The sequence below is a fragment of the Strix uralensis genome, chromosome 3, assembly GCF_047716275.1.
Source record: "Strix uralensis isolate ZFMK-TIS-50842 chromosome 3, bStrUra1, whole genome shotgun sequence".
In the NCBI taxonomy this organism is placed as follows: domain Eukaryota; kingdom Metazoa; phylum Chordata; class Aves; order Strigiformes; family Strigidae; genus Strix; species Strix uralensis.
The window spans coordinates 72,912,050-72,929,477 of record NC_133974.1 but is presented as its reverse complement, the minus strand read 5'-3'; the positions used below and the strand labels follow the sequence as shown (position 1 = coordinate 72,929,477).

At 38.8% G+C, this 17,428-nt stretch overlaps 1 protein-coding gene across 1 annotated transcript in view; it reads left to right on the top strand.

Annotated features, from left to right (window-relative positions):
* MTHFD1L (methylenetetrahydrofolate dehydrogenase (NADP+ dependent) 1 like) overlaps nt 1–17,428 on the top strand; it is a 159,321-nt gene that overhangs the window by 26,924 nt on the left and 114,969 nt on the right. The window contains exons 11-16 of the mRNA XM_074862861.1: nt 1,076–1,249; nt 9,808–9,944; nt 11,133–11,179; nt 13,449–13,556; nt 14,450–14,524; nt 16,939–17,041. Of these exons, the coding sequence (XP_074718962.1) occupies nt 1,076–1,249; nt 9,808–9,944; nt 11,133–11,179; nt 13,449–13,556; nt 14,450–14,524; nt 16,939–17,041 (644 nt within the window). The remainder of the gene's footprint in view (nt 1–1,075; nt 1,250–9,807; nt 9,945–11,132; nt 11,180–13,448; nt 13,557–14,449; nt 14,525–16,938; nt 17,042–17,428) is intronic.

Here is a 17,428-nt window from a genome sequence, read left to right as displayed (position 1 = left end):
ACATTAGCTTTGATGCCATTGCCAGATTCTGTCTTAAAAATATTGTAATCAACTGAAACTGCAGGAAGGAATTTAGCCTGGTTAGGTTGAAAGTAATTAATCTCTTGGTAATTTTTTAACTTGCTCTTGTGATGATGTGAGCAATTCAAAGCTGAAGGACACAGCTCCTCGCATCTTGTGTGCTGGGCCCTGGACTTTACTGCTGCCAGAGTTTACAGCTGCTAAACACTTATGTGGACATAGGGGCAACTCAGTCAAGCTCACAAACGAAAAATCCATGAAGGAGTATTAAATCCAAAGACCCCAGGTGGTCTAGATCAGGAATTGCAGATACAATAGCATCCCCCAGCCTACAGCCGCCTCCGTTCAGGTAATCTACCATGAGTGCTTGCTCCATGCTTGTTCTCTTGCTTCAGCTGCCACTCACACCCCTTGCTGGAAATAGTTTATAAACTCACTAGTTAAACTCCTGCTATGTGGCCATTTTCAATTTAGCTGTGTTTTAGAAGTGCACGTGTTGATCTTCACATGCCTTGTTTCCTTTGGTGCCCTCATGGGGGAGTAGCAAGGCTTGTCTTGCTTGTCGATACCCTCTGATGAAAGGCCCTACATGCACAAGCATCAGGTTTAGCTAATGTGTTTATGTGACTGTTGGCCAAGGAATGTATGTGCTTTTTAGTAAAGTGTATGTGCTGAAATATACTGGGAGGGAGGAGAAGAAAAACAAAAACAGAAACATCCATTCCAGTGGGACTGGAATCCAGCTTGATTGATTGGGGCTTGAGCATCCAGCAGACATGTCTCTAGCTTGATATGAAAGCATTACGTAATATTTGGAATCTGATTAAACAAGAGCACTCTGTGAAACTGTAACAATTAACAAACACTGCACTTGATTTTCAATGTTATATTAGGTGTTAGCTAATATTTAGGTTTGGTTAATAAAATGTGAGAGAAGATTGAAAAACTGATTACAATAACCCCATTGTTGGAGTATTTGCTGTTGTTTTGCACTCTGTCGTCGACCACCTAAGCTGAGAGAAATCTCCTGGCTCCTATTTGTTTTCTTTTCCAGTGATATTGAGATTTCCCGAGCACAGAGTCCAAAAGCTGTTGATGTACTTGCCAAGGAGATAGGATTGCTTACAGATGAAGTTGAGATCTATGGCCAAACCAAAGCCAAAGTACGTTTGTCCCTGCTGGAAAGGTTAAAGGATCAACCAGATGGAAAATATGTTCTAGTTGCTGGGTAAGAATGCACAGTAATGTCATTAATGTCCACTCTTTCCACTCATATTAATATAAACATGCAGCTTACATCTTTTTAAGACACTGCACAAATAAAAGAAACCTGAATGTTTTCAGCTCTATATTGCTCTCTTCTGAAAGCGAGCAGTTTTTGAAATGTTTTGAACACAACTTTTCTTCCAAACTGTTATTACAGTTAAGTATATTTTATCAAAGGTAGTTTGTTCTAAGCTTTTTAAATGTTATCTGTTGGTGTGTGGAGTTCTTTTTACTGTTTTATCAGAATTTTAAATGTTTACTTGAATATTTAAGTCTGTGTGTATTGTGGCTGTTTATAAACAAGCTTTAACAGAAGCTACATGCTAATCTGTTGATATTAACAATAAATACTTTTTTTATTGAAGAATAGATTACAAAGTTTAAAAAGACGTGTTTTTTTTTTCTCTGAAATGTAGACATGTCTCCAGGCAGGCTTATCCTGCTCGCTGTTCCCACGATTATAGCAAATGCTATGCTCAGCAGGAATTAGGCGCTTCTCTTCTGAAGAGCTATGGGTTTTTTTCTGCATTCGGTGACACAACATTTCTTCATTCATCCAGTTTGCTAAGTGGAAACGTCTAATTGTGAACAAACATGAAGGTTTTCATTAATATTTAAATTGCAATGTGTTCTTTATGTTCTGAATTAGTCTGTCCGTGTATGTAAAACCAGTCATGTTTAAAATACAGATTTATGCTGATTGAGAAGAGGAAGGCTGTTCTTAACTGCCTTGATCTATTGATTCCTCAGCTGAGGTAGTGTTTCACAAACTGTTTGCTTTACTGTCTTCCTGTGGGGACAGCCTGGATTTTTGGCACTATCTGAAATGTAGACTGCGAGACCTGATGTTACAAAGCTGAGGCAGGCAAGTTATGAAGCTGTCTTTAAAACTGTGTGGTAGAACTGCTATGTATAAAGATGTTCCTGGAGGACATTGGAGCACTTGTTTAAGAGAAGGAAATAATAGCTGTTTCAGCTTGGTTTCATTCAGTAGAGTTTTATTTAGTATTTTGCTGCTTTGGAGAAAGAAAAGCAGATTCAGCATTTGGCTGTTTGAAGAAAGTTGCTACCATGTACTTTCAGGCTCATGTTGTCAGCTGCATTAGTTGGGTGCCATGCTGCAGGCTGTGTCAGGCTTCTCTAGCAGCAGTGTCTCACAGAAGCAGAGGTTATTTGGAAATGTCTGGAGGTGGAAGATAACATGATGCAAAGCCCCATTCGGGTGGATTTTAGTTGTGTCAGGTTGTATGCACCAGTGCTTAAGTTTTTTCACACCACTTTGTCTCTCCCAGTCTTCAAGGAAGGTATTTCAAGCAACTGTCTAAATGCTGTTTTGTTGGCACAGACAGAAGTATATATACATGTGGAAGAAATGGGAAAGTTTGGACTAGCAAGATGAAAAGCTGGCAACAAATAGAAAATTCTGTCTTCTTAAGTTCATATAAGATGTATAAAGACTGAACTGTGTTTCACAAATGGCTGAATTTGGTACCTACACAACTTGATCATGCAATGTCTTGCTATTTGTAACTTCAAGTTGCAGCATCTGGTGGAGTGAGTACAAAGCCACATCTTCTGCCCGGGGAGTGGCTGGGCAAGGTGGCTACAATAGTGGGAGTGGTCTTTTCTGAGAGAGTTTGACTTTGAAATATTAAAAATACTATATATATATATATATATATATATAAAAACGTGTTTATGTGTTCTCAGCTGTTCTCATTTGCTGAAGTGATTGTGGCAGACAATGATTTTAAGAAAAATGGGGAGCTGCATCTGGTGTGGAAATGTTCGCTACGATCAAAACTGAGTATCACTCAACTGTGGATATTGGGGAGTGAAATAATATCCTCAGTTGCCTTCTTCATCCTCGCCCTGCCAAGGCAAGGTCAACCAAAACCTGCCATTTAGATTATTATGCTTGTTCACAATAATCAAAGATATTTAGAAATTCTTTTAGAATGACGCAGTATAGGTCTTCAGAATAAGTTTTCAGTGCTTCAGAGGAAACATTTAAGATATAAGCTTATACTTCAGGGTATTTGGTCTGATGGAAATATTTATTATGTATGATGTGAACTTTTCATATGTGAAGGGAGTGAAAAGTGTGTGTGTATTCAACAAGCTGCAAAATCTCCAACCTCCATCCATGATGCATCTAGTGACATTTGTGCCTGTAATTCCACAGTCGGGTTTAAATGTTTCATGATGTCTAACAGTTATAAATATTTGGTGCAAATGTTCTTCTAGTTTATTTCTGATGTGCTCGAGACCAAACTTCTTCTGAATAGCAAAATGCAATCAAATGTACCTTTTTATCTCTAAGGAGAGCTGTATTTATGACTTTTTAAAAAGTTGCTACTAACTGGAAAATCTTCTTTGCACTTTCTGAATGCACACAAATATGTCTTAAGTGCCTCATCCAATACATACTTTGTATGCTGGAAAATTGCAGTTTGCTTAACAGATCATGTCACTCAAACATAGGATGAAGACTTAATTTCTTCATAACTTCAATTTTCTTCTGTGTGGAGAGCATTCTTTTTTTTTCCATTCTCACTTTTTTTTTTCATGGGCTTGTGTTAAGACACCTTGGGTCAGAGCCATGAGTTACCATGAAGTAATTAGCTGTTGGATATCAACTGTCTGTATACAGGCTTTTAGTGTACTAAAAAAAAAATTATGTTGCAGGTTATATTAACTCAAACTGCCTCCTATTCATTGCAAGCTGAGAGCATGCAAATGAACAAAGCTTGTGCATGATCTGGTAGCTAAGTTTAGTGCCCATGGTAACTTAATCGTGCATGCAAGCATGTAAATAGCATATTCATAAACACAATATGAAACCACATCTAAAATTTGTTAGATTCTGTATGTTCCAGCATTGTGTTTTTTAAATGTTCCAGCGCTATGACTTTTACCAGATAATTCTGAAAACTTGTTCACTTCAAAAATGCAAGCTGAGGAATAATAGAATGTGGAAAAATTATTAAATATAATGCTGCTTTTAGTAAGAAGTGTGTTGGATTTTGAATGCCGGAAAATTTAAAATCAGTACTTTCCACCTAACATTAATAGATTGTTTTGTGATGAACTACCTTTTTGGTAAGATAAAATAGAGGTACATGCATTAAGTTATTTCCAAGTTGTATGATGGTAAGTAAATTTTCAGATTTGGAATTACATTTTACTTCTAATGGGTATGTATTGGGTTGTATTTCTGTTCACTGAATTTCTTGGACCACAAGGTGCTTAAAAGATAAGAAAAGCAGTAGACATTAAAAAAAATGGAAAAAATACAGGGAAGAATAAGAGGGGAAAATACCATTGTGTTGATGCACTGAAACATCTGACAATCCAAAACAAAGTCATGGCTGAGACAGTTTATCATGTATTTGTCGTGTCATTTCACAGCTCCTGATTGGGATTGTCTTGGATGGGTCTTCACTGGCTTTTGAGAGTTTGTAGTTGTGGATTTCTCAGTTCTGTTCCTGACTTTGTTCAGTCATTTTAGCTTCACAGTGACCACAATGCTTTTGTATCTGGAAGCTCCAGCCGCATTTTGAGGATGCCACTGCAATGTTGTCATAATCTCATCTCAGTGAAGTGACAGGAGTTGAAACACTTCTGTGTTCAAAAATACAATTCTGGCAGTTGTAATCTTGGATGGGAAATGTATGTAGGTGAAGCTGTCATTTATGGGAATTCGATTGCCCATGCCCTCCGTAGGTGGGCTTCACAGACTTCCATGTGGATCCAGGAATGATGAACTCCTTTAAAGTCTTTGATACTGATGAATTGAAGATAGAAAATTTGAAAGAGGAGAATTGTCACATATCCAGTAAAGTTCTTGCTGGAGTCACAAAGGCTGGGGTGGCTGTGAGGAGGTTACAGCTGGTGCAGTGTATCATCTCACTGTTTGTTTATTTTCTCTTTGGGAGACCTCATGTAGCTTTCCCACAGAAACAGCTCCACTGTAAGCTAATGTGATGTACAACAAACAAACAAAAAGTCTGCATATTCTTATCTTTTGTTTTGATATACATAAAGAGAGAAGGCGTTCCAATGTTATGGAAAACTTACTTTGCCAAGGAGCTGGTGACTGCTTGGTAGGTGGCAAAGAAGTTTTAAGGAGGAAAATGATCGTGGGGTTTCTGTGTTTAGATTGAAAACATACTAAAGAAATTTGAAGAATAATGCAAAGGCATGTAAAAGTCTCTTGAAGTTCATTAAAATTTACTGTATTTTAAAGGAGATTTTTTTCCTAGATTTGCATATGGTCAAAACACAGCATTGCACAATTGAGCTAAAGTTAGTTATTGGCAGTTGTAATTTTATACTCATGCGAGCAAGTGACCTAAGTTGCAAGAGTGTAGGCTCAGTAGTCTAGCCAGCAAAAACATCTCAATGTCCACAAACCAGCTTAAGTGGGTTATTTGATTTATAAAACCTGATCAAAGTAGGCCAGGTACAAAAGGAAAGATATTTAAAATAAGCTTTCTAAGGAAATTATTGGAATATAAATTTCTTTTAATTTCAGGCTTTTTTTTTTAAGCTAATGTTCAAAACTGAGGTTCTGCTAACTATTGAAACTATTAAAAAGCTGTTTGGCTCGTAAGGTTTATCCTGTAGTCTCCAGGCTGCTACTGAGCCTCTGAGAATCAGAGGTGTCCTGCCAGGGCGTCTCATATAACATGAGAAGTTGGGTATAGCTAAGTGAATTGTCCAGACCAATGTGGCTTCACTGAATAGCGTGATTTGCTGAGTCCTCACGTTTTGTTAATTCTGCTAGGTGGAAAGAGACTGAAAAGTCAGGTTCCTGGTTTTGACTTCTCTGGGGTTTGTGCCTATTCCCAGCTGCTGTAGTGGATGAGGTTTCTTGGGAGAGTGTCACCCAAGTGCTGTAGACTGTTTATGGAAGTCCAGTTGCTGGTTTTCTTCCTCCATTGCAGCTGCCTTCAGATATTTTGAGCCTTTAGATATTCATCTGAGTAACTCTTATTCCAGGAAAACTAAGGATCACAGGGCTTCTCAGAAGGGAGAGAAGAGATTAAAATGAACAAACCCATCTGAGGAACACACTGAGAGTGTAGGCGGTTAAAGCCAAGTAGACTTGATGAAGTCAAGGTCCTGTCAGCAAAGACATGTCTGTTTACTGCTGCAAACCATTGTGCGCTGCATGAGTACACTGCTGAAAATAAGTTTGCTCTAGTTCATTTTTACCCCCACTTTTGTGGAGGCTGGTTCTCCCAGAGTACCTATCACATTCTCACTAGGGATGTGGCCGGTGCAGAGTATCAATGTACTGGAAGTTCAACAGAGGCAAGATCTGTTCCTCCCAGTTTGATCAATGAGCAATAGTGTGTTTCTCTTTTTGTTCTCTGGAAAAAAGTCTTTCTCACAGAAAATGCCCAGTGCTTTCTGGCTCATTTTACATAGTCATTTTAGAATAGGCCAGACGGGTTACCAGAGCATTTTAGTAATGTGGTGCTTGATTGTGTGTATCTTCTGTGACAAGTAGATACTATTTTTCATGCAACTATCAACATACCTTCTGGTTATGTATTTGTCAATTCCAGTTTCCTTTGCTTTACAGGGTGGTAGGCTGCATCTTTGATTTTGCTTGTTTCTTATAAAGAGTCCCTGTGCTGTGGTGCATGCCAGGTCAGCCTTCTGCCATTGTTTTGAGCTGCACTTGAGTAAATAACCTAGTGATGGTGTCTCTGAATTCTCTCGAATGTTAACTTTGTGTGTCCAGTATTCAAAAATAGAGGTAACCACCAACAGGAAGCACTGCAAATACAAGTTTTCTGTTAGCAGTGCAGCCATTGTGTACACTAAGTTTTGGGGGTTTGTGGAAAGTCCTTTACTGGTAATTTCCAGTAAACAGTTACAGGTGTCTTTTTCATAGCAGAATAGTGTGCTTTTTGGTGGTTTGTTTTTGTTTTTAAATAACTAATAGTTTAAAGAGCTATTATCTTGTTAATTCTTAGAATGAGTGCAGTAATGCCTCAAGATTACTCATATATTCTTTAAATCTGGCTTTAATGCACAGGAATAAGAGGATCAAGTAAATGAGATTAGGGCAATAGACAAAAGTGAATGAAGACAGTAGGAGAACAAGGGGCAAGGAGAAACCATTCTAATAATGATTTGAATGGGTTTTGGGCAACCAGTGTTAGAAGAGTAGTCAGGAGGGTGAAACTGGTAGTACAAGTGAGTTAACCTGGCTGTGGTGCTCTGAAAGAAGCATCTTTGTGCAAAAGTAAGGATCCTGAGACAAAATGGGCATGGCAGAAATAGGGATGGGAAAAACAGAAGCTATCATTGTAGCAACAGTAAAACCGGGAGGGCTTGCTGTCCTGACAATGTAGAGATTAAAGTATCCCTTCTTCTAGGAGCTGCAAACCCAAAAGTAAAAGAAATGAAGTAGCATTCTGTGTCTGTGAAGTAGATCAGAAGGAACTAAGAAGGCATAGTATGGATAAACAGATGACAGAGACCCAAGCCGCTTTTGAGTGTAGATAAAATGGATTCTTCTCAGGATGTGCTCTAAGTCTCCCACCTTTTGTTGGCTCTGCATAGGTATTTTGCTAAAAATCTGTGAATTCCCTTTTAAGTCAAGGGAGTCTGGATAGTAAATTATTGACGATGCTTTAGAATCTGATGGTTGGCAAACACGGTATTATAAACATGGGAAAAAAATTACTAAAACCAGATGTCCAAATTAAGTAACCCATATACTACATGGTCATATAAGAGTAGTTCAAAGCTATCAGTTGACAAAATACTATTTCTGAAGAGTGTCAGTTCAGGGAATCTCTTATAGATGTACTGAATCCCATTGATTTCACTGGAACTTGAGTTAAAACATTAGTTTTCTGAATGGGAAAATTTTTTCCTAGAACAGTATAGATGTTCATTTGGTTTGCCTCCTATTACCCAAATCTTTCTAGACGTACCTAACAAGGGCTTCTGTTTTTTAACAAAAAGCACAGGATCCTGTGATGATGTGAAAGATAGATTTGTGACAAGTTAATGTTTTTCATGTGTTTACATTTTGTGGGACAAAAAAGGGCTTTTGTCAATCTGTGAACTAACTGAACTAAGCTGAATCTTAAAGGCAAGGAGACAAAATGGGTATCTCCTTGCATTTGATGATTTTACTAATGTTTTTATGCCATTTGAATTGTGATCTGGGGATAGCAATATCTTGGAAAATTACTAGTTGGGAAAGGAAGTGTTTCTAATTAGAGCTACATGTTTTAGCTCAAGTTCTGAAGAGGTCATAGGTTAAGGATAAGGGTTCCTCTTTGACAGGGATGCATGTGCACCCTTGTATTTCCTTGGGAATGAACATTAGTTCTTAACGTCAACTTCACAAAGGTACTTACTTCTCTGCAGGTAGTGAAGGTGGCAAAGATATGAATGGTTACACTTTGCCAAAAAGTAGTACTCGTGTGAGTGGAAAAAGGACTGGGGCTTTCTTCTTTTGTCAGTGAGAAGGAGAAATGTTGTGCCTCAAGTGAATCATTTGAATACAATTTGGAGATGCGAGATGTGTTCATACTGTAAGGAAGAAAAAAGAAAAAGGAGAAAATCCCCAACACCCACCCACTTTTAACATGGATCATAAACAAATGTGCTGACCTTGAAAGTAGGGAGGATATTACTGTGTCTCTCATTCATAGATGGCTGCTGGTGTTTTCTACTTGAAAAATCAGCTGTCATTGTCCCTTCATTAAAGGGACAAGAATAGAGTCTTTGAGTAGAGATTAGAGTCTCTGATTTGAGATTGCATGTCTTTCTAAAATTCTGTCCCGGTTCAATCATGGTCTAGATGCAGGAGCTGTGGCATGGGGTTTTTGATCTTTTTTTATGGGAGGTTGGACTGTGATTGTAATTGTCCCTCACCACCCTTAAATCTGCAAAAATATCATGAAACCTAAGTGTAAAAAAAATCATGTTCAGTTGAATATGGTGACTTTTGTGTCCTGTTTTATTTAAAAAGCAATGGATCTGTCATTGAGGGTTATGATGACGTGGAAGCTGAAGAGGAGTGATTGAGCTCTACAAACAAAAGTGTTGGTTATTTAATTTAAAATATTCTATTATTCAAAATTTGAGCAGTGGGAATAAAACGTCTCATGCATTACTACAGAAAATTATTAATACATGCTCAGAGTATCTTGATGGATGGATTGTTAATGAAACTGGTGAGACTTTTGTGCTCTAACAAAAATGTTTAAATTCAATATATTCTTTTTAGAACTTTTGCCAAAATAATCTTCTCTTTTTCTGCTATCATAGTAAATCACTTAAATGGAAGACACATGTATATTAGCATTCCGGCTTGAGCTAGGGGCTAGCATTGTGTCAGTATTTTTGTGAAGATAAAGTAATCTTATTGAAATTTGCTGTACAAATATTCTTCATTGAAATCAAAAGCTGTAAGTTCTGATATCCTTAGCCAGGCTGACATCAGCAAAGAATTTGATTAATCTTTTTTTCTTGTTTTGCTAGAATCACCCCTACACCCCTAGGAGAAGGAAAAAGCACAGTCACAATTGGTCTCGTTCAGGCGCTTACTGCACACCTTAACATTAATTCCTTTGCTTGTCTGAGACAACCTTCCCAAGGACCTACTTTTGGAGTTAAAGGTACACATGATATTTGCACTCTATAACCTCTTTCAGATTAAAAGGAAATACTGCGCTTTTTTTTTCTTCTTAGTTATTTCACTAACTTAGTGGATTGTCTGAGTGGTAGCATATTGGATTTTTTTATAAATATATAACTAATAGATAAAAGTTTCTTGTACACATCATCCCATGCAAGGTTCATATCTATGTCCATGTACTGAATGTGTATTGATAATGCAGATAAAGCCCAAACATAATGAAAGGCATGGGGCTGTGTTAGCCAGGAGGAGTTTTGTGCGAGTACACACCCTTCCAGCCACTCGTGTGCTTGGAGACTCTAAATATGTCTCTGAACGTTACTGTTTAATTCTTCCTTGAGAAGTCCTAAATCCACTTGTATTGACTGAATTATGTGTAGAATTGAGCTGTGTCTGCATCATATGTTTGGCTAGGTCTCAACCTCTTCTTTCTGTTCTTCTGAGTTGTTGCCCCTAATAGTGGGTGGCTGCTTTTTGCCTAGAAACCCATTAAGAGCCTGAGGGCCAGGTAAGAGGCAGCCAGAGTTCAAGCCTGTCTTCAATGCTGATAGGAAGTAATGCAATCTTTTTTTTTGCCATTTCTCAGCTGAGATTGGTGCATAACTGGGCAAGCACTCCCCATCTGCTCTACTTTGCTTTGCTGAAGTTTAAGTTAGCAAGTTTGATTTCAGCTGGAAGGCTCCTGGTGCTTGGTGCTTCTCAGCCAAGACTGGTGCATGTGAGTGCTTTAATCCTCCACTCAACTTGTGCATAGGCTACAGCGAACTCCTTTGCCTGTACCCTGAGAGGCAGTGGGGAAGGAGCGTTCAGGCAAGGGTGTGAGGGTTTCATTCTGAAGCAGTGCTTGCTCGTGACTGCTACATCTTTCCACCCAAAAGCTGCATGTGCATGACAGTGTCCTAAATCTGGGCAGGAGCAGAGGCTAGCCCTTAAGTAGCCAAAGTCTCGGCCAGCTTTCAAGATCAAGAATTCCGTTTTTACTGCCTGCTGAAAAAGCCAACAAGGTTTAAGGAAATCCTGTTTATTTGGGTGCATCATTGATCCCCTTATAGAAATCAAAATGCTGAGAAATGTCATCAACACTGTGTTTCACTTTGTGTGTTCAAGGGTGGTGGTTTTTTTTGAAAACCTGTGTAAGTCTGATGTGACCATATGCTTCCCTGTGCAGGTGGAGCAGCTGGTGGTGGATATGCCCAAGTGATTCCCATGGAAGAGGTGAGGCAGCAAGTCCCTGTCCATCTGGGAGGGGTGGACAGGCCAAGGTGACCACTGCAGCACTTGGTCAGAGGCAATGGTCTGCCTGGAGAATTAGGATGGTCCTTGCCATCATCATGGGCCTCCCGTGTGATGTGGAGGGGCTTGTGGAGTGGGGGTGCAAAAACGTTGCACAGATACCGTACATTTGTAACAGCTATCCTTCAGGTGCTTCCTGAGAAGAAAGCCTACTATCTTTGTGTAACATACAAGACAGAGAGCTGGCTACTGCTAATATCTTTGCTTTTATATCCACATCTATTGCAAAAGAGAATGAGAAAGTACTACTTTTCTGGTGGAGCAGAAAAAGGCAGAGAGGCCCAAGGCTGGTGGGTTGAGGAAATTTTTTTCAAATTAGGAAATTAGATTTAATATTTCTTTTTAGCAGAAGTCACTGAGTGTGGTAAAATGGACTTGTTTTCAGTCAGGCTGATCCTCGTGTGGTAGTGTGAGACATGCCCAGAATACTGCAGAGGGGTGAATACCACAACTTCTGCTGGATAAATAAAAGGAGGATGGTTTGGCTTAACAGCAGTGATGAAACAGGGAAGTCTTCTGTGAAAAATTGTTTTTTACAGGTGCAGACTGTTGGGAAGCTGCAGCAGCTGGGGCTGCCAGGGCCTGTCCCACCCCCCAGCCAGGAGCTGGCAGCTGGGGGCACTGGGTCAGCTGCAGCCCGAGCATTGGGCACCTCCATGGGAACAGGCCGAGGCCAGGATGGGATGTGGGCTTGCGGGTGGGCCTGGCTCGGTGGGACCCATGGCTGGCAGGGTAGGGCTGTGGGGAGATGGAGACCAGCCCTGCTGTGGTGTCCTGGGGCTGGGACTGATAGCAGCCAGGGGAGAGCCCCTGGGGGCTGGGCAGGGACAGTCAGGGCTGGTGGTGTCCCTGGGGCCCTGGCACTGTCAAAGTGAAAGAATTGTTTTCTTATCTCTAAATTGATCTGTAGCTTTCCTCTACCCACAAGTAAATGGATTTCTATTGGAGATGGCGTCACCCCTAGCTCTTTTTGAGGGCTTCTGAAAATCACTCACTGGCTTTGGAAGGAGCCAGCTGGGTGCATGCCTTCAAAATACTCTCACTGTGAAAATAGTGATGCTCTGACTGTAGCGTGCACCCTTGCCTAGCACAACATTCACAATGTAAAGCTATGTGATCCATGCATTTATGGACAGGCTGGGTCAAGGACAGAGATGAAATGTAGACCATGTGTAGTGTTTCTTGTTGGTTGGCTGCTGTTATCTGAGCTAGGTGTCTTCCTTAGCCTCCCTTCCTTGTCCTTAGCAGGCTTAGCTGTGAACCCAGGGGCTTCAGCATGCTGTAGTTGACAGTGGGGTTTTGCATTGGCTTCCAGAGTGTAAAACACAAGCAGATTCTCTGGAAATGGGACATGTGAGGATAGTATGGCTCAGCTTATGTGTATATTTGCAGTGCTTGTTTGGAAAGCCACGATGGTTTCACGCCAAAAGAGTCTAATTTAGAGCTCAACAAAACCATTCCTTGGCCCAGACTGGTGAAGTACCCCTTGAGAGTGCACAGTTGGTCCAAACAGAACCGGTGCTTACAGTTGCACGTGAGGGTGAGCACAGTCAAGGGCTTGTGTCAGTTGCTGTCAGCGCTGCAGTGCAATTAAAACTGACCTTATGCCTCCTTCTGTCAAAGATATATAAAAAATACAGTACCTACGTATCACAAGTCCTAATCTAATCTAAACTGCTGATTTTGGATTTTTCCACAAAGCTGTGTTGGACAAACTTTGTATCAGCAAAGCTCATGCCTGATCAGCTACAGGCTGTTCTCTTGTGACTAGTGGAAAGCTGGCATACACCCCCAAAGCCAGCATGCACACTGTGCTCTGGGGATTCAACAGAAGTCCACACCTCTGGTCCAGGTCAATTAGTAAACCCTGACAGTAAACAGATTTAGTATTAATGATGTGGAACCGTAGCCCTGGGCTCTTCCTTCTTGGATCATTTAGCAAAGAATAAAGATGTTTGTGGCTTTGTTTGGATAAACTAAGGGTAGTTTACCACGTACTCAGGTGAATACAAGTCCTTCATGTATCTCGATGTATTTTCAGCCTGTTAATATTTTATATACACTGATGGGTGACTAATCAGAGCTGCAGACTCAAGGAGATAGCAACAGTCGTTGCTTCTAATCTGTCTGAGATTAATAAATTGAGTTAAATAGTTTCTTATAAAAAGATTTTGTTGTTTTCCCCTTCTAGTTCAATCTTCATTTGACTGGAGATATTCATGCTATAACTGCTGCAAATAATTTGCTGGCTGCTGCTATTGATGCTAGGATCTTGCATGAGAACACTCAATCTGATAAAGTAAGAATTATTTTCTGATAACCACATGGTATTTTTTTCTTTTGAATTTTTCAATAAACTGCATTTCAAAGCAAAATAAGTTTATTATCTTTTTATATTTTCACCATGTGAACAGAAACTATTGCTGAAGCCATTCTATGTTCTGCTGGAAAATTTTGCTTATAGAATGTATTTTTCCAGCAAATAGCTATCATAACATAGCCTTTAAGATAAGGATCTTATGCCCAGAACATTGTCAGCTATTTCAGACTGTACTAAATAGTCTAATAAAAGATGTTTTCTATATATATAATGTTTTTAGTAATTTGTATACTTCTTTTAAAAATTACACTTGTGATATATATTTTGATATGGTGTACCTTAAGAAGAAGGGGTGGTGGGGAAAATCAACTAGATCCTCTTCTCTCCTCTAAATCTGTTGTGACCTTAACACAAATGCTAACTTGAGTCTTTAAGGGGAAGGGAGAAAGTAAAGGAGCCTCCTTTTTTTGGCTACAGTGTTAAAACTGAGCAATTAATGTTGTCATATACCCTTTAATTGTAATGACGCAAATGTGCATTTAGGCCTGTTTGAAAATGATGGTTACAGTTTGAGGGGGTTCCCAATAGTTTGAAAGGGTTCCCAATTTCAAAAACGATACACTTTTTTTTGGTGAAATATAGAAACACAGTGATTTTGGTATTTAGACTGTTAAATCATAGGCATTGCTCTAAAGCCTACCACCTTCTCAGAATTGTTTTTTAAATAGCTAACCAGAAGTCCGCAATTTATATGGTTGGGAAATTATTATTACTGATACTAGTCTGAATAAAATAAAAATAGTAGCGTTTTATTTAACTAGTTCCTGGTTGTAGCTTTTTCTTTCATTAACTTCTTGTGTGTTTTTTTCTAGGCTTTGTATAACAGACTGGTTCCAGTAGTTAATGGTGTGAGAGGATTTTCTGCTATTCAGCTTGCCCGTCTGAGAGTAAGTTGTTAATGTAGTCTCTCCTCAATTACAGTATCTCTTCATAAAATGTACTCTCTTACACAGCTTGTTTAAAATTATTTGATGTATGGGACCAAGTTTGTATAAACCTCCCTCATGAATTTATCAAGTCCAGACTTTTTTCTGAAAGCATTGTCCTTGAAGTAATAGGATCTGGGTCTGATATTATTTTCATAAGTAACATTTTTGCTATTCTTTTCTCCTGAAATAAACCAATAATGTTTTTAAATGCTGTGTCTTTCCCAATGAAATATTAAAGTTAGAGTTTTAAAAATACTTTTCCTATTATGGTAAAGTCACGTTTGAAAGCTCACATTCTTTGGTTTTTGTAGTATTTTCTGGTTTTGAAAGTTTATTATACCGTATACTTCTGGGGTTTTACTGATGTCAGTTTGACAGTGTTCTTCCTTCAAGGGGTAGAAGTACATCTAAGTTTCTCATAACATTTTAAGCTTTTGAATGCCAGTGAACTAAAATGTGGATGATGCCTGCTTGACTGTGGCAGAGTAGATCTCTCAGAATTTTCCATCAGAATTTTGGAGTATTTTCATTTTGTCCTTGTTTACACTGTGTGTAGGGTAGCAGGTAGGGGAGGAGGGGGAGTGTGTTGGTTATTTGTGACATACCAACTATCTCTGCAATTGAAATGGATTTCTCTCTCTCCACATGAGCTGCAACTCAGTAAAATAAAAGTTTGGCTTTATAACATTGAAATACGTGCATCATAATCCAATGTAACTGAATTATTTTGTTGTGAATTATTTTTAGTATAATGATTCCTTATAGTTTAAAAAAAATCTTTATGGGGTGGGATTACATTTTTCCAAAAGACGATTATTAAGATTAAAACTACTCCCTTATATGTGTGGTTTGGACTTGTACTTACAGAAGGTCCCATGCATATTTTTTTCCCAAACTCCTTGTCTAACATCAGTAGCTACCTTTCTCATTCCTCTGCTCCTCAACTTTTTTCTTTTTCCCAGTAATTATTAGCCTAAGACCTCCTTTCCTCCTCTGTTTAACTGCTTTTATCCCAGTCTTTCCTTTGTCTCCTTTTCCACATCAGCTCTGTCTTACTTCCTCCCATCTGCATCCAGATCAGCCAGCTTTTTTCTTGCTGCTTAGATCCAGTATAGACATTGTTGAAACCCTGAGAGGGACAAGCAGCTTCCTTTGCAGTCCCGATACCCAGCCCTCCTTGCAGCAGTTGAAAGTTATAAAAACGACTGAAAATTTTGCTGTCAGCCCTCTGTGGAGAAATGCTCTGGAAAAATGTATCTGGACAAATGTCTGATACACAAAGCAGGAGGGATGAACACTGAACTCTGCCATCCCTCAGTAGAAATGCTAGTGGGATATTGCTGCTTTCTCCATCTGCCTGTTTTCATAGAATTTGTAAGAAACTATCTCCTAACTGTGTCAAATTGGTTTAAAATTGGCCAACTGATTAGAAAAATATTAATACAGGACTGGTGGTTGAGAATTTAAGCATTTCTTCATTAAAACTGGGGTGAAAAATCTTAGGGTACCAAGTGTCAAAACCTGCAAGCTGTTTTCAACAGCTTTTTGCCCTTCTCAGTACAGTGGGAAATGCTCCCAGTGCCTGCATCTGGATTTGAAAGCATCTCTCACAGTCTGAGAGACCAATCCCCAAAAAGGAGCATTGTGAAAACAGTTTTAATGCTCTCAAAAGGATGTCCCTAGCTTTCCAGACATAACTGTCGGTTGAGATAGTGGTAGCTCTTTGAGTATTTTTAGGCTTAAATTTGCTTTATTTTTAGTCCTGGAGTATAAGCATGTTGTTTAATTCACTGAAGAATGCTTTCTAATGACAGAGAAAATTAAGATTTTTTTTTTTTTTTTTCTGAAAGACTACAGTTCTTAAACACAGCTTTCTGATTCATCTTTATGTAGATTCACCTAAAAAAAGGTTTGATGTGCTGAAATAGTGAACCTGTAAAAGCCAGGATGTTTATGGATGATGCGCTCTTAAAGCAGAAGCTTTTATTTCATTGAAAGATGATTCACACAAGACAGCACATGGATCTTTCAAAGATTTGCACAAAGTAGAGCAAGCAATTATTTTTTTATTAGTAACTGATAATGTTGAATTTTCTATTTGGTTTACATTGAATTTCCTCTGTGTGAGAAAGATTGTTGATTTAATGGTCTATGAGTATTTCTCCTTTTTTGTTTCTTTTCTCCATCTACATTTGCCCCTATTTTAGTTATAGGTGATTTCCTGTGTATTTTTTATTTTTTAAAATAGTTTTCGTCCTGACATGCTTCTTTCCAAAATGCTTGCTGAAAGGGGGGGTGATAAGCCAGAGCAGCTATACCTTTTGAAGCAAAAAAGCCGCTTCAGTGCCTTTCTTTAACTTGTTTTTGTGTAGAGGCTGGGAATAAGCAAGACTGATCCTGGGACTTTAACAGAAGAGGAAATCAACAAATTTGCACGCCTTGATATTGACCCATCTACCATAACATGGCAAAGAGGTATGTAGTCAGAAAGTCTCACTTCAGCTTGGATTTAATCATAATTTATTTCCTAATTTGCTTAATTTTACCTAAATCAGAGTTGTTTCTGCTCTCTGACTGTAAGAACAACCCATTTGCAAGTAGGAAATGGGTATGCATAACAAATTTTGGTGCAGTATGTTGCTCTGAACTTGGTTAAATATCTGCAGTAACTCAAGAAACTTTCCTAATGTTCTGAAGGATGGGTTGCTCTGACAGTTTAAGTACATCCCTTGTCTTGATCATATTAGATAATACATCTTAAAACATATGAAAGTGGCTTTTCTGTGTATTCTACAAGTCTTAACTGTTCTTTTCTTAACTGTATCTATTATGGTTTTAGATTATTTGTACTTACTCTGCATG